At 38.1% G+C, this 25,156-nt stretch overlaps 1 protein-coding gene across 4 annotated transcripts in view; it reads right to left on the bottom strand.

Annotated features, from left to right (window-relative positions):
• Znf280c (zinc finger protein 280C) overlaps positions 1 to 25,156 on the bottom strand; it is a 71,963-nt gene that overhangs the window by 13,685 nt on the left and 33,122 nt on the right. For all 4 annotated transcript variants that reach the window (XM_023718874.1, XM_023718878.1, XM_023718876.1 and 1 more), the window contains 3 exons: positions 20,144 to 20,275; positions 4,259 to 4,554; positions 3,530 to 3,670 (listed from right to left, as the gene is read on the bottom strand). In XM_023718874.1, the coding sequence (XP_023574642.1) occupies positions 3,530 to 3,670; positions 4,259 to 4,554; positions 20,144 to 20,275 (569 nt within the window). The remainder of the gene's footprint in view (positions 1 to 3,529; positions 3,671 to 4,258; positions 4,555 to 20,143; positions 20,276 to 25,156) is intronic.

Below are 25,156 nucleotides of genomic sequence, written 5' to 3'. Positions count from 1 at the left end.
AGGTGCTTTAGACCACTGAGCCATCTCACCAGCCCCAACTTGAACTTTTTAGCAGTGCTGCAACTGTTAGGACTTTGGCAACTCTTAAGAGATGAATTAAATACATTTTGCTTTAAGGAATATACATGAGTATTTTGGATACGTCCCCAGAGCCTCATGCTCTGACAGGTTAGGCTTTTGGGAACTGGCTGCATCATAGGTGTGTGATACTAGATTACTGAAGTGTGACAATGGATTAGTTCACTGATTGGCTAGGTGTGATGTTTGGACGTGAAGCCTGGTGGGTCACTGTAGGCAAAGCCTAGAAAGGATATAAATATACATTCTTCCCCCTTGCGCTTACCAGGGAAGCACTTATTCCACTGAGCCATCTCCCCAGCCCCACATTCTTCCTTCTTGAACCTTGACCCCACTCTGCTTCCTGCCTGCCATGAACTGTTTCTCCTCTGCCACTCCCACCCCTGAGCTAGCTGATTATAGACCAAAACCTCTACAAACTGAGTCAAAATAAGCCTTTCTTCCTTTAAACTGTAGGTGCTAGCTATTATGTCTCAGTGATGAGAAAACAAGTAAGACAGTATACATACATGGTGAAAGGAAGATTGTGGCTACTATAATTTCAAGAAAGTATCCTCAGTATAGGTGCCATGGTAAATACAAAGAACTTTGCTCTGAAGGAGATAATGCACTTAGGTAAGGCAAAATAACTCAATGCTATAGAACTCAAAGAAAGAGATGATCCCAAGAAGGAGGGGTCATTCCAGGGAATAAGTGAGGAAGCCAGGCGTGATAGTGCGCATAAGTAATCCCAGCATTTGTAAGGATGATGTAGGAGGATTGCAGTGAGTTCCAGGCCAACCTGGGCTACATAGTGATTTCAAAGCCAGCATGAACTACAATAAGAGTAAGACCTTGTCTTAAAAACAAACAGAAAACAAAAAATCAGAAAAAGGCACTTTATATATTGAATATAGAAAACTATCCTTTGAAAACTAATCATGGGGGGGCTGTCTTCTAGCAACAGAGTCTATATAGGCTAAGAATAAAGGTATCAACCTCAGAGAAAATGAAGCTTCTATATGTACAGAGTTCAAGCCTAAGAGAAAAATTCTATACTGAGAGGTAAGAGTGACAGTGAAGCATTTAGGGGAGTTACTGCTTCAGTAAAAATGGAAACACGGTACAACTGAAGTAGGGATTAAAAGGGACCCAACAAAGCCTTTAGAGAAGTGTATGTTTTCAGTTTTATGAGTCTAAAGATGAGTAAGAGCTGAAATCATAGGATGATACTGGAGGTCTGGAACTCACAAGAAAAAAACCTGGAAAAAAATATAATTTTATGTATTTGGTACAGGGTCTTATATATATGCAGCTCAGACTCATAGTGATCCTCTTGTTTTCAGCCTCCCCAGCACTGGTATTACAGGTGTGCACCACTATGCCTGGTCTAGCCTGGAACATATTGAGAATGCCCAAGTACAAAATGGGATCAGAGAAGACATTTGGGATGTCTATGAAAAATAGGACAGGAAAAGACAGATGGTATCATAGTTTGGATTTTAAATGTCTCTCAAAGTCCATATGCAAAAGGCTTTGTTGCTATCTTCTGGTACAACTGGGAGGTGGTAAACCTTTAAGAGGTGGGTCCTAGTGCAAGTCAATTAGGTCACTGAAGAAGTGTCCCTGAAAGGGTTATTAGGAAGCCAAACCCTTCCTGTTTCTCTTTGTCTCTCTTTGCCTCCCAGTAGCCACTCCAAGATGCTACAATGCTATGTACCATGATGTGCTATCCTGCCACAAGTCCAAATGCTATGGAACCACCCAATCTTGGACTGAAATCTCTGAACACAAGCTTTTCTTCCTTATAAGTTGTTTACCTCAGGTGCTTTTTCACAGTGATGAAAATCTGACTAGCACAAGTAGGTTTAAAAAATGCCCAAAATATTTTCCAATTTAGTCTTCTATAAATTATGGGCATAATCAAGGCCACATTAGTAACCATGTGTTTAATACAGAGTAACAGACTGTTTCCAAAAGAGTACTAAGGAAAAGGGTGACTGGTTTAAAGCAAACTGAGTGGAAAACAGAAGGTAGAATTTTGTCAAGAGAACTCCATGAGATCTAGAAACATGGAACAATGAATTATTTCATACTGGTGCTTCACATTTATGTAAATACTACTCTGAAACAGACTGAGCTTAGTGGATATTAAAGTAAAAGTATTCTCAATCTTAAACAATATTTACTTATTTTATGTATGCAAAGTAGGTTAAAAGTGAAAAATATCAAATAGTTAGAAATAAAGAAATGGATTTGGGAAAACTCAGCACTGAAATCAGAGGATTTATAGTAAAAAGGAAAAACAATGAGGTTCTGAGAATGGTTAAGGTACTAAGAAAGGGAATATAACTGGACAAGAATGGTTGGAGGAAGAAGAGTAATGATTTACAGGAGTAGCCAAAAAGAAAAGAAAAACAGGCAGTTTAACACAAGTTGAAGAGAGTAATTTCGAAAGTGAGTGAGCATAGTAGAGTGCTTGCTTAGTATGCACAATTAGCAATTAGGACATTAATGAAGAATTTCACAGGAACAGCTTTAGCTAGACGGGATAAAAGCAAGAATATTTTTCTTACACACATTGATAGTATAAAAGGAAGACAAACAAAAAATATAAAGTTAAGGCAAATTCCCTTATCTTAAAACATATCTGAAAGCATCTGTAGGCAGAATCAAAGTGGTAGAGATATGAAGTGAAGGGTCACAATAACTAATGCTACAGAGGAAATGCAGGAAAGTAAAAACAGACAACTTTATAAAAAAGTGGGACATAACTATTTTCTGATGTTAATGTCTAGATGAAGGGGGAAAATGTAGATAGAAAAGACACTTGGGAAAAACAAAACCAATGGTTTCTGTGCAATACGCAGGCAAGGTTAATAGCTGAGAGACAATAAAAACGTGAAGGTCACAAATGATGTGTTCAAATAGATATATTTTTTAAAACGATCAAGTGAACATTAAAGATTATGAATTCAGAGCTCACAATCAAGTACAGCTTGCTACTCTAGAAATAACCACAAAGGAAAAAAAAATGAGATTCAAAGATAGCAAGGTTAGGCATTCATTTTGAAGAGAATAACTCATGGCTAAGTATTAATTTTGTAAATACATTGAAAATAAAAAATTTCATATTTAGAAACTCCTTTACTTAAAAACATAAATTCCATAGAAAAACACATTTCCCTAATAAATTTATTCTAACTTCATTAGTCTAATAATTCTAATTTTTGTCTCAGTATTTACATGAAAAATACAAAGACTATCCTAGAAATTCCATTTTATTTGATTCTTTTACCTCTTTGATGAGATAAATATACTTCTAATAAGAAAAATGTTTTCAAAAAGTAAACTTCTTGAACATTTGCTGTAGAGTACTAGAGAGTAAACCTAAGATCTTGTACATGCTAAGCAAATACTTTATCATGGAGGTGAAGGGTAATTCTGCTTGAATTTTACATGCTTAACTTACCTTACCATATGACTTACAAAGGCTTTGTTACAGTTAGTGCTATATTTGCAAAAATTACAGTTGGCAAATATAGGAAAGTGGTTTGCAAAATCCTTTATTTTGGTACGACATTCGATACACTTGTAAATTCCCCGAAGACACCTTACGGAGACAAAAAAATGATAAAATATACTGTTAGGACAAAAATAATAAAAGAAAAAACCTATTAATGATTTATGAATTGAAGACAAGATAGTTAAATTAATATCCTTAAATAGACACTTATGCCAGGCATAGTGGCACACACCTTTAATCCCAGCACTCAGGAGGCTGAGGCAGGAGGATTGCTGTGAGCTAGAGGCCAGCCTGGGCCACAAAGTTCAAGGCCAGCCTCAACTACATAGTGAGATACTATCTCAAAAAGGACAAAAAAGTTGAAAACTGCTTTGAAGCAATAAACTAGAACAAGTATAAAAAGTCTAATACCAGTTCATATTTTTCCTGGAATAAAAATGATCAAATTAGCCAAATCTATTATCATAAGATAAAGGTATAAAATACAAGACTCAGTGTACAAGATTCAAGTTCTGCTAAGCAGATACAAAAGTTAACTTTTAATCATTTGCTTAGCCTTTACGCCACATAAGTGATTATCATGTAAATGTTCCAGTAGATTCTATGACACGGTATATGAAAACAAAAGCTTAAAATATAATTTTTATATTAGTATTGTATATCAGGAAAGTGTACCTTAAGTTTGTCAAAGCCAAGTTGAGTTTACTTTTTCTGTTACGCTGTCTCTTTTGCTTGCAAGAGAATTTTGCTTTGTATTTAGTTGTACCTCCACTCGGTTTACTTGTATTAGGTGTATCTGCACTGGACACAGTTGCCTGAGGCTTAGTTGTCTTAGATTTTGTGAGATTTTTGGCAGTTGTATTTTTTGATTCAAGAGGTAAGACTTGAAGAGAAGAAGAACTTGGAGCAGAATTGGAAGGTGTACCTGGTGGTTTTGACTGAGGTGGTCCAAGTGATGCTCGAATAGTAACCTATGAAAAAAGCAATACATATATTTAAAAAATTGATTATCAGTGGCTGGTCATGGATATGTATACCTGTAATCCCAGCACTCAGGAGGCTGAGGCAAGAGGTTCACTGTAAGTTCAAGATCAGTGTGGGCTGCAGAGTGAGTTCAAGCCAGCCTAAAAACGCCATTCTATTTATATATAAAATTGTCATAGTGAAACCTGATCTCAAAAAGACAACAACAGGGCTGGCCAGATAGCTCAGCAGACTAATGCACCTGCTTTGGCAGGCCCAGCAACTGGGTTTTGATTCCTGGCATGTTGTGCTGACCATGTCCCAGGGGTGCACTGAGACAGGGTGTGGTGGTATGCACCTGTAATCCCAGCACTTGGGAGGCTGAAAACAGGAAGATTACTATGACTCTGATCTGTGTAGTGAGACCCTGTACTAAATACATTTAAAAAAAGACAGCAACAAAAGACAAAAAATATTGATTACAATAGTCACATTAAAAATACCACCTACAAACCCTACATTTATGATTAACTGCTTTTTTGACGAGGGTGCCAAAACAATTCCTTTTGGGAAAGAATAGTGTTACAAACAAATTGCCAGGGATATAGCTCAGCAGCACAGTGCCTACTCGACAAGTGCAAGCTCATGAATTTGATTCCTGGTACCAAGAAAAAAATAATCGTGCTACAAAGCCTGACACTGAGACCCAAAATAATTAATTCAAACCCCTATTTTGTGTGTGTATGCATTTTGGACAGAGTTTTGCTATACAGTTCAGGCTGGCCTTGAACTCACTTTGTAGTCCAGACTGGCTTTGAACTTGCAGTAATCCTCTTGCCTCAGCCTCCCAGGTGCTAGGATTACAGGCAGGTATCACCACTCTTGTCCTATTTTATATTTAGATATAAAAATTAATTTAGGGCTGGTGAGATGGCTCAGTAGTCTAAAGCACCTACTTAGAACAAGCTGGGCAAAGGACAGGGACCTCGGTTCAATCCCCCAGCACCACACGCCAGCCAGCCCCGCCCCCTGGTGGGCTGAGCTGGCCACACACACACACACACACACACACACAAATAAATAAAATTTTAAAAAAATTAATTTAAAACGTATCAAAGACCAAATGTCAGAAATTAAAATTGTAAAACACACAGAATATGAAAGTGATCCTCATAACCACAGGTTAGGCAATGTTTTCTTAAATGTTACCCAAAGCTCAAGGAAACAAAAAAGGCAGGCATTGTTTGAAACAGTTATCACATGATCTAGTAATTCTACTCCTAGGTATGTTTCCAGGAAAAATGAAAACACAGGTCCACACACTTGTACATAAATTTTTAATGAATTATTCATGACAGCCAAAATTCAAATGTCCACTAACTGATAAACGGATAAATTATGAAATATCCATACAATGGAAACTTATTTTTTTAAATTTTTATTTGTGTGTGTGTGTGTGTGTGGCCAGCTCAGCCCACCAGGGGGCGGGGCTGGCTGGCATGTGGTGCTGGGGGATTGAACCGCGGTCCCTGTGCTTTGCTAAGCTTGTTCTAAGTAGGTGCTTTAGACTACTGAGCCATCTCACCAGCCCACAATGGAAACTTATTCAGCCACAAATGGACATGGAAGGGCTGGGAAGATAGCTTGGTGGTCTAACTGCCTGCCTGGCAAGCAGAAGGACCTGGATTTGATCCCTGGTACTGCATACTGTGCTAGCCCCAGAACCCTGGGTGCACTGTGCCAGCCACCAAAACCCAGTATGGTGGTGGACACCTATAATCCTAGTGCTGGAGGGGCTGAGACAGGAGGATTACTATGAGTCTGAGCTGCATGGTAAGATTCGGTACTAAATAAACAAATAAAATGATTTAAAAATTTAAAAATATTATATGACTGATTTGTAAATTCTTCATTTTTATTTTGGACAATTTTTATTGTTATATTCACTTAAGTTTATAAATAACTTATTTACAATGTGCAATCTATTAATCTCATGTGATGCATTCATTTCAGAACTATTACTCTTAAAATCACTGTCTATATCTTATCTTTCACATTTCAATATTTGTTTACAATTTTTAATATATGTAATTATTGATTTTCAATAAAGTTAATAAAAAATTTAAAAATTAAAAATTAAAAAAATAAAAAAGGACATGGAACCATGTTACAATGTGGATGAACCTAGTAAAAACGCTGAATTAAATCAAGCTATCTTTCCTTCTCTTTTTGAGACAGGGTTTTGCTGTGCAGTTCAGGCTAGCCTTGAACTCACTTTATAACCCACACTGGCCTCACACTCACAGCAATCCTCCTGCCTCAGCCTCCTGAGTGTGGGCTCTTGCTATTTACTTGCTGTTTTACATTGATAGCAGTTACATATTAACAGATTTTAGGAGACAGTACAAACTGCATGAATATCAAAAAAGCATAATTCCATGGCTATTTTTATGAGCTGGCATAACTAAAATGCTTTCACAATAGTTGAAATTTAATGGTTGAGAAAATAGCTCAGAGGTAAGATTTGTGTCTAGCATGTACAAGACCTTGGGGTTTGATGCTGAGCACTGAAAGGAATTTTTTCAAATCTCAAATTCTGAAGTAACTCTGGAAAGGTCTGCAGTAACAGATTTTTAGTAAATGTGGCCTTGTCTTTCCTTTCATGGGCTTATTGGGCAAGATCTGTTTCCAAAGGTGTGGTTAAAGTTGTATCAATTTGCTATATAGCATAGAGATTTTAATCATGCTCAGAATTTCCTTAACAGAAGATAATATGAATTTATCATTGCATACTATTTGGGAAAAGAAAATGTTCAACCATACTCACTTGTTAATGATGCAAAAGAGTCACCTATTAAAATTTTCTTCAATCATGTAGGACTATTTCCCCTTATACACTTAAGGAGCCTAAAGTCCTATGAAATACACGTGGTTAGATGTCACACAAATGCACTGGGCTAGGAATCAAAAGACTGGAGGTTAAATTTCAGGGCTACTTCTTTCTAGGCATGTGACCTTGAATAAAAAACTTATCTGATCTAGCCTTTTCATCTATAATAGGGCATAACATGTGCCCTGTCTATCTAATTGCATGTATTATATATGCATGAAAAAGCTCAATGAAAATGTAATTCTAAATTCTTTCAGCTATCATCATCTATTAGTCGTTTATTTTTAAATCTTTTATTTATTTGGTACAGGGTCTTGCTACACATCTCAGACACATATTGGTTCTCTTGTCTCAGCCTCCTCAGCACTGGGATTATAGGCATGCACCACCATGCCCAGGTTCAGTGGGTGGCTTGGCGCAGGGCCAGCACTGCATGCGGTACAAGGGATTGAACTCAGGTCCTTGTGCTTGCCAGGCAGGTGCTTACATCACCGAGCTATCTCCTCAGCCCCTATATCTCTACTGCTAATAAAGAAAGCTATGAGAGGATGCACTGCTTACATTAGTATTCTGCATATCTAGCCCCAATACTGAATGAATGAACTGCAGGGTAAAACAATGGCCACCACCTCTTGCTGTAATGGCATCTACATGTACCAAAGCCTCATGGTAGGGCTTTTGGGAGCTGACTGGGGTCTACAGCTGGATGTGACATTTGGAGGTAAAGCCTGGCAGAAAGAGGTGGTTGACTGTTGGTGTGGGTGTATATATACATCCTTTCTTCTCTCTTGATGTTGCTCTCCTTCCTGTCTGCCATGCCACGAATTGTTTTTCCTCTGCCATGCTCCTCTAGATGCTGCCCTGTCTTGTAACCAGTTGATTATGGACTGACAAACTACAAGCTAAAATACGCCATTTTTTAAAGTGTGGGTTTCAGGTATTATGTTTCAGTAATGGGAAAAGTAACTAAGGTACTTGCTCTACATGCCTGCAACACTGTTTTGTGTTATTTTAGTTAATTCAAATAAGTATATTCACATTTGAAGGTATATACTCAAAATCAAATATGGTTATTTCACTTCGAATTGTTTATCCCTCCTCTGAAGCAAATACTAAAGAGCTAACTTTAAAGAAGTCCTAGAAAACATATTCATAAGGCAAATAGAGAAGGTAAACAAGGAGTTAGATGTATGCTTGCTCTCTAAGCAATACTATCTTCAATAAACCTGTAGCATTCAAGACACCATGACAGATTTGCAGAACACAAAGAGAAATGATTTCTCACCTCAAAAACATGATTTCTCACCTCAAAATTGCAGTCAAGCAGCTATAAACTCTCATGGTATCAAAAGGAACAGCTCAAAAGCAGTCCACAAAATCCTAAAATAATCTGCTGACTCAGACTACAGTCAATCTAGCTATACTTTCTACAGGGGAATATCACTTCAACAAAGCACATGTCAACTCCAAAAAAGCAACAGCTATAGCTGGTATGGTACCTCACACCAGTAGTCCCAGAATTCTGGGAAGTTGAGGCAAAGGAATCATGAGTTCAAAGGACACTTAGTAAGACCATGTTTCAAAAATAAAAAGGAGGAAGGCTGGGCATGGTCTGCATACCTATAATCCCAGCACTTGGGGAGGCTAAGGCAGGATGATTGCTGCAAGTTTGAAGCCAGCCTGGGCTACAAAGTGAGTTCAAGAGCAGCCCAGACTGTGTAATGAAACCCTGACTCTAAAAACACAAATAAATTAAATTAAAAGGAGATAATGAGGATGACTATAACCTGGAATACTCTGGATCTGGAAAATCAGTATTATAATACCAAAGTGTTAAAGGATAATGACCCAAAATCAGCATTAAGCAGCTTCCAAAAGGGTTTGGAACCTGAAGGTAAAAAAAGGACAAGGGGAATGTAAAGCATGGAAACAAATGATTAAGACTAATTTCAAGATACCAGGCATGGTAGTGCATGTCTATAGTCTACCACTCAGAAAGCTGAGGATCATTCCAGAGAGTTCAAGGCCAGCCTAGACTACACAGTGAGTTCAAAGCCAACCTGGACTGCATAGGTGGAGATCATGTCTCAAAAAGAAAAACATTAATTTCGAATTGACAAACTTTCCAGAAATGACAAATAGATATAAACAATTTCTGACTTATATTTGGTGTGCAATCACAAGAAATTATTCTGCAAAATCCATTAATTCTATTTTTGAGTGTATCTCCACCTCTAAAAATAATTCTAATTTTTTAGTGTCACAATGACTTAATGCAATAATTCTATGAAACAACACTGGAAGCTCTGAAGGATGCTAAGAATGATAAGGTGTGTTTTAAGACACAAAGAACACTTGGAAAATTAAATTCAAAATGAAAATAAGGAAAGCTCCAAAAATTTTTTCAGTCACGTCAGTCCTGTCACTGTGATGATGAAGAAGGAAAAGGTAGTTATTGGAAAAATATGCTTTGGAGGTTGGTGGAGTGGTAAGCAGCAGAGAAAGAGAGTCTCTGAGAGTTGTCATCCAAACACTGGAATAGAGCCATGCAAGAAAGACAAGATGGAAGTGGGTCCTCTGGACTCAGGAAAGATCTGAAGTAAAAATTGAAGCCCAGATGGAGAGTGAAGAAACTAACTTCAATGAAGGAGGAGGGAGCCAGCAAAGCCCTCTCCCTGAATCAGGACTCATTGCGTGGGAGGAGTGGTTCAGGCCTACAGTCATACATGACTGATGGTGGTGCTGGAAGTCTCCATGGAGGGATAAAGCAGTGAAGGAGATAGGTGGACATGGAGGACTGCACTGGTAGTGGGTGAGTGCTAAGGGCTCAGTCATCCCACAGAATGCATATTTTTTTTTTTTTTTGCTCCGAATGCCTTTGGGGCAGGTTTAGCTGGCTGGAGTTGTGGGGATCAAAGTACAGCAACCTGAGGCTGACAGCTTTGTGGAAGCAGCCACTTAAAGAACTGAGCTATGGCCATTCCCCCCAGAATGCATCTTAAAGATGGACCAACTAAGCACAGAACTCAGAACAATTACTGGGTCCACTTAGTGGGTCCCAGCTGAGTTCTACCCTCCAGAAGGACCACTGACTGCTCCAGGATGACTGGGTCTGCTCTTGGCCTCCATGGCCAGAATACAGCTTAAACTCTAGGGGAAATAAAGGTATAGGGTCACTGAGATTATCCTGTAGTCTGCCATAAAGCAATTGCTGGCTTCTGGAATCAATCTACAAGATTTGGATTGAATCCATATGTTGTCTACCAGCAACAGCGGAGATAAACCTGGAAGTGCACTTTTTCTCTTTCATTGTTTTCATCTTATTTTTATATGAGTGTGAACATGGTTTCTAGCTTCTTTATAGTTGTACTGTTCTTCCTTTTCTTTCTTCACTCTTCTTTGTCTTTTGTAAGTTTTACAAAGTTAGCACGATATCCCTTAGTCCCACAGCCTTACATCTAGTTAATCCTTTCCCTCTTCTACTTCTCTATTCCTTTTTAAATATTTTTTCCCTTTTAAATTTTAACCCTTGAGGGGAAAATTGACGTATTGAGGGCTTGTGTACTGCATATAATTTTCTAACTTGTATGTATGTATCTGTCTATCTTATAGACAGGGTCTCTTATGCAGTTCAGGCTGGCTTTGTGCTCACTTCTGTAGCCCCCTGGCTGGTCTTGAATTTGCAGAGATCCTCCTGGCTCAACTACACAAGTGCTTGGATTGCAGGTGTGTGCCGCCATGCCCAGTTCTCTAGTTTGTTTGTATGTATGTAGGTAGGTAGGTATTTATTTATTTTGTGGTACCAGAGATTGAATTTAGGACCTCACACTTGCCAGGCAGGTGCTTATTCTACTGAGCTATCTCCCTAGCCCCTCTAGTTTGTTTTTAGATTTTGCTATAAAACCACATATCTGCTTCCTATGGTTAAAGGTAATAAAATGGCAGTTACCTCAGTTTGTCAATTTTGAGGCTGTGTTTGATGTTACTGTTGTGAGTGGTGCCACTATAGCTAGGGGTGACATAATTGTTCTAACCAGCTGTTCTTCCTGGTGTTCCAAGACTGAGCTAAGGGTTAGGGAAGGTACTGTGGCACAATGCAAAACAACCAGGGGCTGCACCAAGCACACGGCAACTTCTCATCAATAAATTGATGAGGTAGGATCCTACAAAAGACTCAAAACCCCTAAATCAGCTATACCTGGAAGACACCTCTGAGAAGTATTCATTTCCTAAGGTTTTTCTTTTTTTTTTTTTTTCAGAACCGGGGATTGAACTCAGGTCCCTGTGCTTGCCAGGCAGGCGCTTATTCTGCTGAGCCATTTCCCCAGCCCCTTCCTAAGGATTTTTAAATACAAGCAAAAAAACAAAAACCAAAAAACTCACCAGGCAATTTAGAGCATCAACCCAGGAATTAAACTGATAAAAATAAAACAAGAAGACATTTAAACAAGATGCAACTTCAGATATTTAGTTTACCAAAGCCAAAGCCAGTAGCCAATGAAGTTGAACAATTCAAAAGCCACCCACTTGGCCTCTCTAAGGCAGAGAAAATGAAGCAACCGAATGAGGCTTTAGAAAAAAAAACCCATAGGGACAGGGAGATGGCTCAGTACAATAAGCGCTTGCCTGGCAAGCACAAGGGTCTGAGTTCAATCCCTGGTTCCACCAAAAACAAACAAACAAAAAATCAAATCAGCAACAATTTTTCAGGTAAGTACAAATCTGGTGTTCAAAATGAAAGCCACGGGGGGCCGGGGAGATGGCTCAGTAGAATAAGTGATTGCCTAGCAAGCACAAGGGCCTGAGTTCAATCCCTGGCTCCACCAAAAAATAAAAAATAAAAAATAAATGAAAGCCACAATTAGTGATTCTAGAGGACATACAGATAACAAAGGGGAGCTTAAGAAAATGATGGAATAATAAAATCCATGAATGCACAGCATAGGAAAGAAATGGAATCTATAAGACAGATTCACACAGATATCCTGGAGAGTAAAAATTTCATTGAAAGTATTAACAGCAGAATGAATCAATATGAGGATAGGATCTCAGATATAGAAGGGTTGTGGTTAGCAATCATGAAAAGAAAGATTTCTTAAAAATAGTAAGGGACCAAGAGAAATCAATCCAGCCACTGCTAAATGAGGCAAAGGAAAATAACTTAAGATTAATGGGAGTCAATGAAAACACACGAGGTAGCACAAGTGATATAAAAAATTAATAGATGTCATGGCAGAAAGCTTCCCTCATAGGGAAAAAAAAATTGACATGCAGTAAGTGAGGCATATAAAGCTCCAAAAGATAAAACATAAAAACGTACAGCCAGGCATATCATAGTCAAGATTCCAGAAATTCAACACAAGGTTAAAATATTAAAAGCTTTTAGAGAAAAAAAAAATCACTTATAAAGAAAAGCCTATCAGAATAACTGCTGATTACTCAGCACAAACCTTCAAGACAAGAATAGCTTGGAATGAAGTATTTCAAGCTCTAAAGGAAAACAATATCCAACCCAGATCAATGTACCCTGCAAAACTATCCTTCAAAGTTGATGGAGAAGATAGTACCCATGACAAAGAACAACTGTGGAGGTATATGACCACCAAACCAGCACTTCAGAGATTTGAAGGACATTCCAGAAAGATGTAACAAGAATTGTAACTCCATGAACCCCAACAGAAGGATTCCACCAGGCAAGGCAAACAATGAGAGGGAAAGAAGAAAAGAAAAAAGAGGGACAACAACAGGAAAATAACATGACAAGCATAAATTTATACATATTTGTTAAAACCATCAATGTTAGTGTTCAATTCACCAATCACAAAAAAACCCAAAAAACAAAAAACACACCACCAGACTGGCAGAATGGATCAAGAAGAAAGGTCCAATAATACTCTGCATTCAACACACTTAATTCAAAAATAAATTCATAGACTAAAATCCAAAGAATGGAAAATAATACTCCATGTACCAAGAACCCAAAAAAGACCAGGTTAGCTATTTCATTTGCAGACAAAGTTAATTTCAAGCTAAGACCTCAATGAGACAACGAAAATCATTACATCCTTGTAAAGGGAACAATCCAAAAGGAAGAGATAACAATTATAAATATATATTCAATAAATATTAGTGCACCCAACTATATAAAACAAATATTAATGGACATGAAAAATCAAATAAGCACTAATACAACTGTACTAGGGAATTTCAATACAAAAAGACAGATCAACTGGAGAAGAAAAATCAACTAGGAAGCAGAACTGAACCAAACTTTTCAACAAATGCACTTAGTAGCTGTCTATAAGGTTCCACCCCACAACATCAGAATACAAATTATTCTCACCTGCACACAAGATGTTCCCCAAAACAGACCACATTCTAGTTCACAGAACATACTTAAGGAAATGCAAAAAAACTGAAATGTTTCCGTGAATATTATTTGATCATAGTTTAATATAATTGGAAATTTTTTTTTTGCTCCTTGAATGCCTTCAGGGCACTTTTGCATGGCTGGAGTGTTGTGGGGATCGAACTACAGCAAACTGAGGCTGCCAGCATTGTGGAAGCAGCCACTTAAAGGACGGGGGTTGGGGTTGGGCCCCCCGTATAATTGGAAATTAATGGCAAAAGTAACCACAATAACTTCATAAATACATGGAAATTATGTAACACCAGCCTGAACAAGCAGTGGGTCACAGATGAAAATGAAGAAATGAAACAGTTTCTATAATTAAATGACAGTACAACATAGAGAACTTATGGGACACAATGAAATCCGTTCCAAGAGGGAAATTTATGGCAGTAAACACACATAGCAGGAAAATAGAACAAGTGCAAATAAACAACTTAATGCTGAGCCTTAAACAGGCCAAGACTAAAGCTAATACAATGGAGGAAACTATATAGATGAGAGCAAAAATTAATGCATTGGAGACGAAGAAAACAACACAAAGAATCAGAGTTGGTTCTTCAAAACATTAAATAAAATTAACTGTTAGGCAACCTTATCAAAACAAGGGACTTAGGAGCTGGTGAGATGGCTCAGTGGTCTAAAGCACCTACTTAGAACAAGCTTAGCAAAGCACAGGGACCGCAGTTCAATTCCCCAGCACCACATGCCAGCCAGCCCTGCCCCCTGGTGGGCTGAGCTGGACACACACACACACACACACACACACACACAAATAAAATTTTAAAAAATAAAATAAAACAAGGGACTTAAATGTATGCAATTAGAAATGAAAAGGGTTAGACCCACACAGTACAAATCCAGATCATCTATACTTATTTTGAGAACTTGTATTCTAATAAGATAGAAAATGCAAGGGCCAGCGCGATAGCTCAGCAGACTAAGGGTCTGCTTAGGCAAGTGCATCGACCAGGGTTCAATCCCTGGCATCACATGCCATGCCGACCCTGCCCTCAGGCACACTGAGCAGGCCAACAAGTGTGATGGTGCATGCTTGTAATCCCAGTGCAGGGGAGGCTGAAAACAAAAGGATCACTATGATTCCGAGTGCATAGTGAGACACTGTACCAAACATAAAAAAAGAAAATGCAGAAAAATGGACAGATATCTAGACACACATTACCAAAGCTGAATCCATAATATATAAAAAGCCTAAACCAGTATCAATGAAATTTAAGATGTAATTAAAAATGTATCAACAAAGAAAAGCCCAAGCTCTGATGGATTCACTACTGCATTCTATAACAAAGTTAGAGGAGACCTAATACTACTACTTTTTAAACTCTAATGAAATTAAAAAGGAGGCATTACGCTCAGATTCATTCTTGGAAGCAAGCATTACCCTGATACCAGGGCAATGAGAAGGATTCAACTAAAGGACCCAAGTAAAAAAGAGAACTACAGGCCACTTTCCCTAATGAATATAGATGCAAATGCTCAATAAGGTACTAGCAAACAACGTAGAAAATCAAGTATATATTATACACCATGACCAAGTGGTATTCATCCCAACGATGCAGGGATGTTTCAACATACATAAATCAATAAATGTAGTATACCACATTAACAGAACCAAGGGAAAAAAACTGTATCATCTCAATATATGCAGAAAAGGTTTTTGTCTTTTTGAGATAGGGTCTCACTATGCAGTTCAGGCTGGCCTTGAGCTCATTTTGTTGCCCAGGCTGGTCTCAAACTTACAACGATCCTCCTGCCTCTGCCTGTTGAGTGCAGGGATTACAGGCATTGTTATGGTTTGTGTGTATTTGTCCCCTCAAAGCCTCATGCAGTCAGTGACGTGAATTCTACAGTTTGTGACTGATTCATGATCAGAAGCTGGGATTATGGGTCTGAGTAATGCTGGAACTATGGGTGTGAGTGCTACACCCAGCCTGGGGCAGAGAGCCTGAAGGTAACAGGAGACAGAGAGGCAGACTTGCTCTCTGTAGCCATTGTTGCTGTTACTCCTCCCTTTTGCTCTTCCTGTATTTCTGTCTTTTGCCACCATGAACTGCTGCCCTTTACCATATACCAGTTTGCCTTAGAGCCAGCTGAGTATGGACTGGAACTTCCAGTAACGGTGAGCTAAATAAACCTTTCCTTCCTTCATTTTGGAATTTATTTGTCCCAGCAATGAGAGAAGAGTAGCTGAGACAGAATTTGGTACCAGAGGAGTGGGGTCGTTGCTGTGGCTAACCCTGACCATGTGGATTACAAACTTTTGGGAATGGCTTATGGGAAGAGATAGGCAAGGTCTGACGATATCACCTGTAGGTGAAGTGCTGGAACAGCTTCAGCTGTTCTCTATGGGAGATTCTGGTCAAGGCGCAGAAGACCAGAAGGCTGACAGCCTGCCTATAAAGACCAGGCTGGGGAAGTTTCTACTGGGAAGGACTGAATTGGTTGTTGGACTCCAGATCCCTTGTTTTGGCTTGGCAGAAAAGTTTGTCTGCATTTTGCAAATGTCCAGAGACTTTGCCTCAGACTGAGATTAAGCATGGCAGACTGATTAATCTTTCAAAAGATATTACAAAGCAGCCAAATATTGAGGCAGTAGCATGGCTGTTGTTGAGGGCTTTTAGCCAGATTTATGCTGAGAATCAAGAACTTTAAGCCCAGCAAGATGATTTAAAATGTTGTGAGTTTGGCCAGAAAGGAAGCTCCAATAAAGCCGTGGAATGCAAAGATAGAGCTGAAAGGATCTCCATTGCCAAGAAGGGTCAAGAAAATTGAAAGGATGGCCTCAAGGTATCACTGGAGGCAGCAGGTCTTGACCCTTTGCAGCCTCAGAATTGCAAGGGAAAAGAACTTTTCTTTGAGGAGAAAGCTGCAGAGTGCCATGATATAGAATGCAGGTGACAGCAACACCCAGTTCCAGAATGGCGCCAGCATTGAGAATTTGTTCCTAACAGTCAGGGTCAGAGTGCTCAGTGATCCAGGCACTTAACCCCTACAGCCAAGAGAGAAGAAAGCCTGGCTACTGCTCAAGCTGGCAGCAGACCTTCACATCATCCATGTGGCATTGGTTTTACATGCTTACACAATGCTGGAGTTCTGAGGTTAAGGTGGCTTCTACCTTGATTTCAGAAGGCCTGGGAGTCCAGGTGGTATGCCCATGAGAGGGTTGTGGGTAAAGCAGAGTGAGAAGTTTAATGTACAGTGGAAACCCCAGAAATCTGGAAAAGCCAGGAACATGGATCATCTAAGGGAAACTGCAAGGAGGGAGCAAAGCCAGCCTAAGAGAGAAGCCATGGGAGCTAACACCAAAAGTGCCATAGGGGTGGAGCCACATGGAGCTCACAATTTGCCACAGATTGCTTCGGATATTCAACATGAAATAGAGGATTTAATGTTTTCCCTGCTGGATTTTGTATTCATGTTGGTCCCAATGCTTTGTATTCCTGTTGTTTGCAACTTTTAGAACAGTAATATCCTGTGCCTTTGAATGTTGAAGTGTTTAACTTTCCTTTTGTACAGGGGCTCACAGCTAAGTTTGCCTTAGATCTTGAAGGAGACTTGGGACGTGGGACTTTTCAGCAATGCTGAAACTGTTGGGACTTCAGCAACTCTTAAGAGAGACTAAAATGTGTTTTGCATAAAGGGATGTACATGAGTCTTTGGGGGTTCAAGGGTGGATGTTATGGTTTGTATTTGTCCCCCCTCCAAAGCCTCATGCAGTCATTGAAATACAGTTCTTCAGTTTGTGATTAATTCATGATCCAAGGCTGGAATTTATGGGTCTGAGTACTGCTGGAACTATGGGTGTGAGTGCTAAACCCAGCCTGGGGCAGATAGATTGAATGTAATGTAAGAGAGACAGAGAGACAGACTTGCTCTCTGTAGCCATTGTTGCTGTTACTCCTCTTTTATTACTCTTGCTGTTTGTCTGTCTTCCGCCATCATGAACTGCTGCCCTCTGCCATGTACCAGTGTGCCTTGGAGCCAGCCGAGTATGGACTGAAACTTCCAATAACCGTGAGCTAAATAAACCTTTCCTGCCTTCATTTTGGGTGTCAGTATTTGTCCCAGCAAGAGAGATGAATAACTGAGACAGATGTGTACCATACCAGGTTGCAGAAAAAGGTTCTGACAAAGTCCAGCACGCATTAATAATAAAAACCTTTTAGAAAACTGAAATGGTCTTTATCTCAATCTGGTAAAAGCCATCTATGACAAACCAACAGCAAATATAATAATATTACATAGACAAAAACTACAAGCTTTCACTCTAAAAACAGAAATAAGACAAGGATGTTCACTATATTTTTATTCAACATAGTTTTGGAAACCTTAGCCAGAGCAATTAGACAAGAGTATTATTCAGCCACAAAAAATGTTAAACTATAGAACTTTTATAGGTATATGAATGCAAGTGGAATTGACAAAGTGAAATAAATCAGATTCATGTGCAAGCATCACATTGTCTTCCTAGCGTGAGAGGCTGAAAAAGTAAATAAGATATTATAAATGTATATTAATTCTGGCAATAATGTCATGTTAGCCTTCCAAAGTTTTTTTGATTTTCAAAGAAAACTGTTATCTTCAAGTGTTTAACCTTAATTTTGTTTCTTGAAAATTTTAGTATATCTGTAATGTTTTCTGGTTTTCTATATATAGGTCTTGTAAATTTGTGGTGAGATTTATCGCTTTTATATTTTAATACCCATTACAGACATTTTTTGTTTCCATTTCTTATTATGAAGTGAAAGTATAGTTGCTTTTAAATAAACATATTTAAAGAAAAATATGTTTTGGAAATTCAAATGTATCCAGCACAAAAACCAGTGCACCTCAGAAATTACAGTTAGGTTCTTGATGTGTAATTTCAAATTACATTATCTTCAGTTAATGACTGAAAAGCTTGGAAGCAAGTAAGTTACTTGTTTTCAAGATTTTTTTAAGTAGTCTTTATCAATAAAGGAGAACTTTCTAACAAAATACTTTGACAGTGATGCTTTAAAGATATAAATTTTTTTAAAGAATGATATTCCTTTTGAAAAGAATAGTTTAACTTTCAGAACATCACTTTAAACAAATATGCCAGAACATTGACAAGCTAAGTGAATGTTATCCTGCTAGTGACCATGCTGGAAGGTTGTTTTCTAATGCTAGCAATCTACCATCACCCAAAACCTCATGGGTTTACTCTTTTGGAATTACATTCACAGTTAATTTAAGAAACACAAATTACTAACTTCTTGATTACACGTTTTTTTTTTTTTGTTTTTTTTTTAAAAAACAGCAATGAAAAAATAAATAAAAAAAACAGAAACAGCAATGCCAGTATTTGGCAGCAGGTGACAGTTCCCAAAAATCAAATCTAATTTTGAGGTAATGCAGAAAGCATAACACTTAAGCTTTGAGGGCAATCTCCCCCAAAACTGAAAGGTGTTTTGTGGAATGGCAGTATAGCTAAAAGACTGAACTGGGCCTTCCAAAATGATTACCTTCAGGAACTCAGCTCATTTGAATGTATTGATTTTGGATGTATTTTTTTCATTTTTTAAAAATGGTTCACCTTTTACAAGTGTCAAAGTTAAGCACTAAGATTTACATGATTTCTTTGGTTTTTCTATTGCTTGTTATATATATGGTGAGTGGCAATTCAGAAGGAAGACTGCTGTACCTGAAGAGGGACAACAAAGAAGTTTTGATCATTAAATCAGATTTTATAAACAGTGGAAGGAGCATGGACTTAAAACAAGACATGCTTACTCGGTTTTGCCAAATTTTTACAATAATATGATATATATATTTTAGATATATATATATATATATGCTAAAACTATATAATCCTTAGATTTAGGAGAACAGTCAGTTAATGTGTTTTGCAGGTTTAAGCAGCATTAAATACAGGCATAATTTGGAAATTGTAGAAAACTAAAAGACAATGAAAGACAAAATTAATGTGTATGGTAGGGTGAATTAGAATTTTTTAAAAAGGCCAAAAAAAAAGAAAGGCTGAGGCAGTAGCTCAGTATAAAGGTCCTGGGATCAATCTCCATTATTTTAAACAAACAAACACACACACACACACACACACGCACGCACGCACGCACGCACGCACACGTGCACACGCACAAAACAATGATTAGAAGTTTTTCTTTTCATGAATAAGAATGACAAAACTAAAATTATGTTAATAACAAAAGTCATTTTTTAAGATTACATTCAGTAGATGAAATGAGGCAGGATTTATATTATAAAAATATTAAAATACAACATACTTAACACTTACTTTTGTTCCAGGAGGCAATCCTTCCAATTCTTTAGGCTTTATAAATGTACGATGTTGTGCCTTGTGATCTGTTTTTTCCTTGCAGGTCAAAAACTGTAATCTGCATTTTGAACAACGATGAATTCCCTTTTTCTGTTTATAGGAACATAACAGAAATAGTAACTTTAGCCACCATTTATTTTGGGACCTGAAACTGCTCTTAATTCTCATATCTAAGTTACTTAAAACTAGATTTTAACTATTTCCCATCATAAATAATAACTAAAATATTCTTTCCTTTTTTATGCTGAGGATTGAACCCAGGGCCTTGCACGAAGCTAAAGCTCTAGCCATTATTTTTTTACTACACTGAGAATTGAACTCAGGGCTTCACACACGCCAACTAAGCACTCCACCACTGAGCTATATCTTCACCTTTCTCTCTTCTCCATCTCTTCATTTTTATATAAGGATGTTTGTGGTAGGCTCTTATTAAGTTGCTCAGGCCAGCCTAGAACTTGGGGATCCTGCCTAAGCCTCTTGAGAAACTGGCATTATACTTATGTGCCAACACACCCAGCTCTTCTTTTATGTTTTAAAAGCACTCATTGCATTAGTATTAGTTTTGAGTTTTGAAAGTATGTTGCCCTATAGGCATCCAACATAAAATCATCAATTAGGATCTAATTTTAATTAGAACAGAATAAGAAAAAGACCTGTCTATGGTGTGAGAGTTCTTTTAATTATAAATTTAAAGTAATAAACTACTGAAAACATAATGAAAATCAGCTATGCTTTATTATTATCCTTAGAAAAAATAAATTCATTATAGTTTTTGCTATTTCCATTTGATTCACAAGTTGGTAAAAATAAACCTGACTTCTTGTTAGAGTGGTTTAAAACACTCATCCAACAGAATTTCTTTTTTTTTTTCGTGGAACTAGGGATTGAACTCAGGTCCTTGCGCTTGCCAGGCAAGTGCTTATTCCACTGAACTATCTCCCCGGCTCCTCCAACAGAATTTCTGCAGTGACAAATTCTATAGCCAAACTGTCCATTATGGTATCCATTAGCCTCAAGCAGTGAATCAGTACATTAAATATCAGGAGGCAAACTGAGAAGCTGATTGTCTAATTTATTTAGTTTAAATTTAGAGACACTTGTGCTTAGAGTGTACAATATTAGTAGCAGTCACAAGGAGGAATAAAGAGGACTATTCCTGATCTACTCACTCCTCAAGTGCAGGCCTGTTATACTTTACCAGTGTGAAATAAATCCCAAGAAAAAAGTATCACTATCCTCAGCACTATTTTCACTAACTATAATTGCAACCTTTACATGTAAGCTTTAAATAAAATACTTTATATTTAAAGAATATGAAAAAAAATTTATGTAAATTTATGGCATGGTTCCCCCCCCTTTTTTCTTTCCTTTTTGAGACAAGGTCTCACTATATAATTTAGGCTATATAATTTAACCCACCATGTAGTCCAGGCTGGGCTCGAACTCAGAAATCCTGCCTCAGCCTCCAAAGAGCTAGGGTTACAAGTGTGTGCCATCATACCCACCTGAAAACGTTTTCTCTAAAGCTGTGTCCCTATAAAACATCATTTATTTTGCAAAACCAAAATGAGGTAATGGGTAAGAAAATAGTAAAAAAAAATACTGAGCAGTTAGTAGTACACAGCTATCATGTAAAGAATAAAAATTGTCTATAATGTTCAAAGTAATATATAAGTAAAATGTTTTTACTGTTTTAGTTTCATTTTCAGACTATTTTAAAAGTGTGGTACACTGGACCATATAGGTACAGTCAACATAATACATACTTGAGTGAGGGGGAAAAAGAAAATACAGCTAAGAAATAGACTGCACGATATGAACAAAGGAAATTTCCTAGTGTACAGTGCCCAGAAATCTTTACCTATATATCACCCAGTTTTGTGGCTTTCAATAGCAGCCATATGAATGTCTACTTGACATCTCTACATGTTCCTTAAGCATTTCAAATCAACATGAATAAAACAACTGCAGAATTCCTTTCATCCACTTTGTGTGTGTGTGTGTGTGTGTGTGTGTGTGTGTGTGTGTGTGTGAAGGTAAAAAATCTGTTCCCTCGAGTCTTCAAATATCTCAGTATACAGGAATCTGCATTTTTTTGTGTGATACTGGGGATTAAACTCAGGACCTTGAGCTTGCCAGGCAAGCACTTTTTCTACTGAGGTATCTCCCCAGCCTGGAAAATTCATTCTTATAGCTGTTCAGGACAAAAAAAAAAAAAAAATCTCAGGCCGGTGAGATAGCTCAGTGGACTAAGCACCTGCTTTAGCAAGCACAGGAACCAGGGATACATGCCATGCTAGCTGCGCCCCCAGGGTATGCTGAGCCAATGACTGAGTCCAGGCTGCATGGAGCATGCCTGTTTTCCCAGCACTGAGGAGGCTGAAAACGGGATCACTATGAATCCAAGCTATGTAGTGAGACCAAATACATAAAATGGAAAAATATGTACCAAATACATAAAATGGAAAAAAAAATATGGTTACTCTAAAATCTTTCACATCCTACATTTAACCCATTAAGAAAACATCAGTGATGCCTTCATAAAATTATTATAGCCATGGGGCTGGTGAGATGGCTCAGTGGTCTAAAGCACCTACTTAGAACAAGCTTAGCAAAGTACAGGGACCACGGTTCAATCCCCCAGCACCACATGCCAGCCAGCCCCGCCCCCTGGTGGGCTGAGCTGCCCCCCCCCACATAAATAAAATTTAAAAATAAAATTATTATAGCCACTTATCATCTCCAACCATTGCTATCATCCATACTAGTCTAAAGTTATTCATGTGAATTCTTCTAACAGGCTCCTATCTTCCTTTTATCACCATTTATCCCTCCTTTAGTCAAATCTTGCCATAGTTGACAGAATAATTTTAAAAGTATTACAGATCTTTCTCATGTTTAAATCTTTCAATGGATTTCCATTAACATTCCAGAATCCCAATTTACAAGGACGCACACAATCTGGTTTGTTTTTTATTGCTACAACCTCACCTACTTCTTTTTCTCTTATTTACTGTACTCCACACTAATCTTGGTATTTTCTGAACTCTCTGGGTATGAATATATGTTCATCTCACTACCTATTTATTCTTCCCTCTGTGTGCAATTTTTTCTCCCACATAGCCACATGACTTCATTCCTTACCACCTGCAGAGAGGTCCTCTTGTATTACCTCATATAAAAGCAGTAATCACCTCTAAGTTTTTTCTCTATACTCCTGTATTTTCTTCCTGCTGTATGTACTACCAGCTACCATACATACATATTCAGATATTATGTAATCTCTCTCCTACTACCACAATGCAAATTCCAGAGAGAATAAACTGCTTGTCTCATTTCTTTGGCATATATTATGCTTAACAAATGTGTTAAATAGTAAGGCAGGCAGTAAGAGACTGATGCGCACAATAGGCATAATTTAACTAGTTCAAAATGTTTGCCGTTCCATTCAGTGAGCATTTGTCCAAGCTCTGAGACAAGAGACATTAATCTACCATTCCCTTAGACTCAAATCTTTATTTATTTATTTTGTGGTACTGGGGATTTAACCTGGGACCATGCGCTTGCCATTGAACTATATCCCCAGCCCTCCTAGACTCAAGTCTTACACATCTCTTTCATGCATATATTTGCAACGTGCTAAGAACAATGACAATAAGGCACTTCACTGTTAAGATAACATGATTTTTAACCAAAGAAATTATTATTTGTCCCAAAGGTGGAGAAAAAGTTGTGTTGAGCTTTTTTTTTTTTCCTTTACTTAGGACAGGGTTTACAGGGTCTACTGGGTCTCACTATATAAATGGGATTCGTAGTGACTCTCCTGTTTTCAGCCTTCCAAGTGATGGGAGTACAGGCATGCACCACCACACTGTTTCAATCACTGTCTCAGCGTGCAGGGCCGGCATAGCACCACAGGGATCGATCCCTGGCCACTGTGCTCTGTTGAAGCAGATGCTTTAGTCCGCTGAGCTATCAGGCTGGCCCTTTGTGCTGAGCTTTTTGATAAGAATACTATATATTGCTTGGGTTATTTGAGGAATTTTCACAGATAATGCTGACCTACCTGTAATTTCTGTTTATTTTTTTTTTCCATAATTTTATTGAGAAACAAATAGCAATGACACAGTTTCAAACAAAATTGGTAGGACAGTTTCAATAACACCTTGCATACATTTTTCCTAGGAGTTAATTGCTGTACAAGATGCGGACATGACATCCTATTTACAAACACTATTAGAACAAATCCCTCTATTCATTAAGAGAATGCAACTATATATCTATCCTAACCATTTTGAATACACAGATACAAAATGGACATTCATCTGTATCCCCTTTTTTTGGTTAAGTTCCATCATTTAAAGATTATAGGTGTGTAAACTCAGCAAAATATTCTAAAAGAGTCCAGTAATCTATAATAGTACTGGGTCTGGGCTGGAGAGATGGCTCAGTGGTCTAAAGCACCTACTTGAAACAAGCTTGGCAAAGCACAGGGACTGCGGTTCAATCCCCAGCACCACATGCCAGCCAGCCCCACCCCCTGGTGGGCTGAGCTGGCAACACACACAATAAATAAATGTAATAAATAAAAATAAATAAATAATTAAAAAAAATAGTACTGGGTCTTCCACTTCACTGGCAATGTCAGAAATTGTTGACCTGAGTCTCCTATAGCTCAACATAACACCATGGCTTTACTTCTTATACTTCATTTTTTTACTTTTCTGCTGGATGGTTAAGATCAAGGTAAAGCAGGACCTACGCAATAAGAGTTGTAGCTTTTGGGTCTGATAAGGTCAGTGAAATCCTCTCAGGATTTATGCTGAAATTCTGTACCTCGGATTGTAGAACGTTTGTCAGTGTCAGCCATGTGGACGAGTCACGGCCATTGCTTGGCGAGTGTGCGCTCTGTGAAAGCCCGAGAGAGTGCTTTCTCTCCATTTGACTCTCCTTAGGCACACTCTACATCAT

This window comes from Octodon degus, unplaced genomic scaffold (genome assembly GCF_000260255.1).
Source record: "Octodon degus isolate 3935 unplaced genomic scaffold, OctDeg1.0 scaffold00063, whole genome shotgun sequence".
In the NCBI taxonomy this organism is placed as follows: Eukaryota; Metazoa; Chordata; class Mammalia; order Rodentia; family Octodontidae; genus Octodon; species Octodon degus.
The sequence above is the reverse complement of the archived record's forward strand: the minus strand, read 5'-3'. Positions and strand labels throughout refer to the sequence as shown.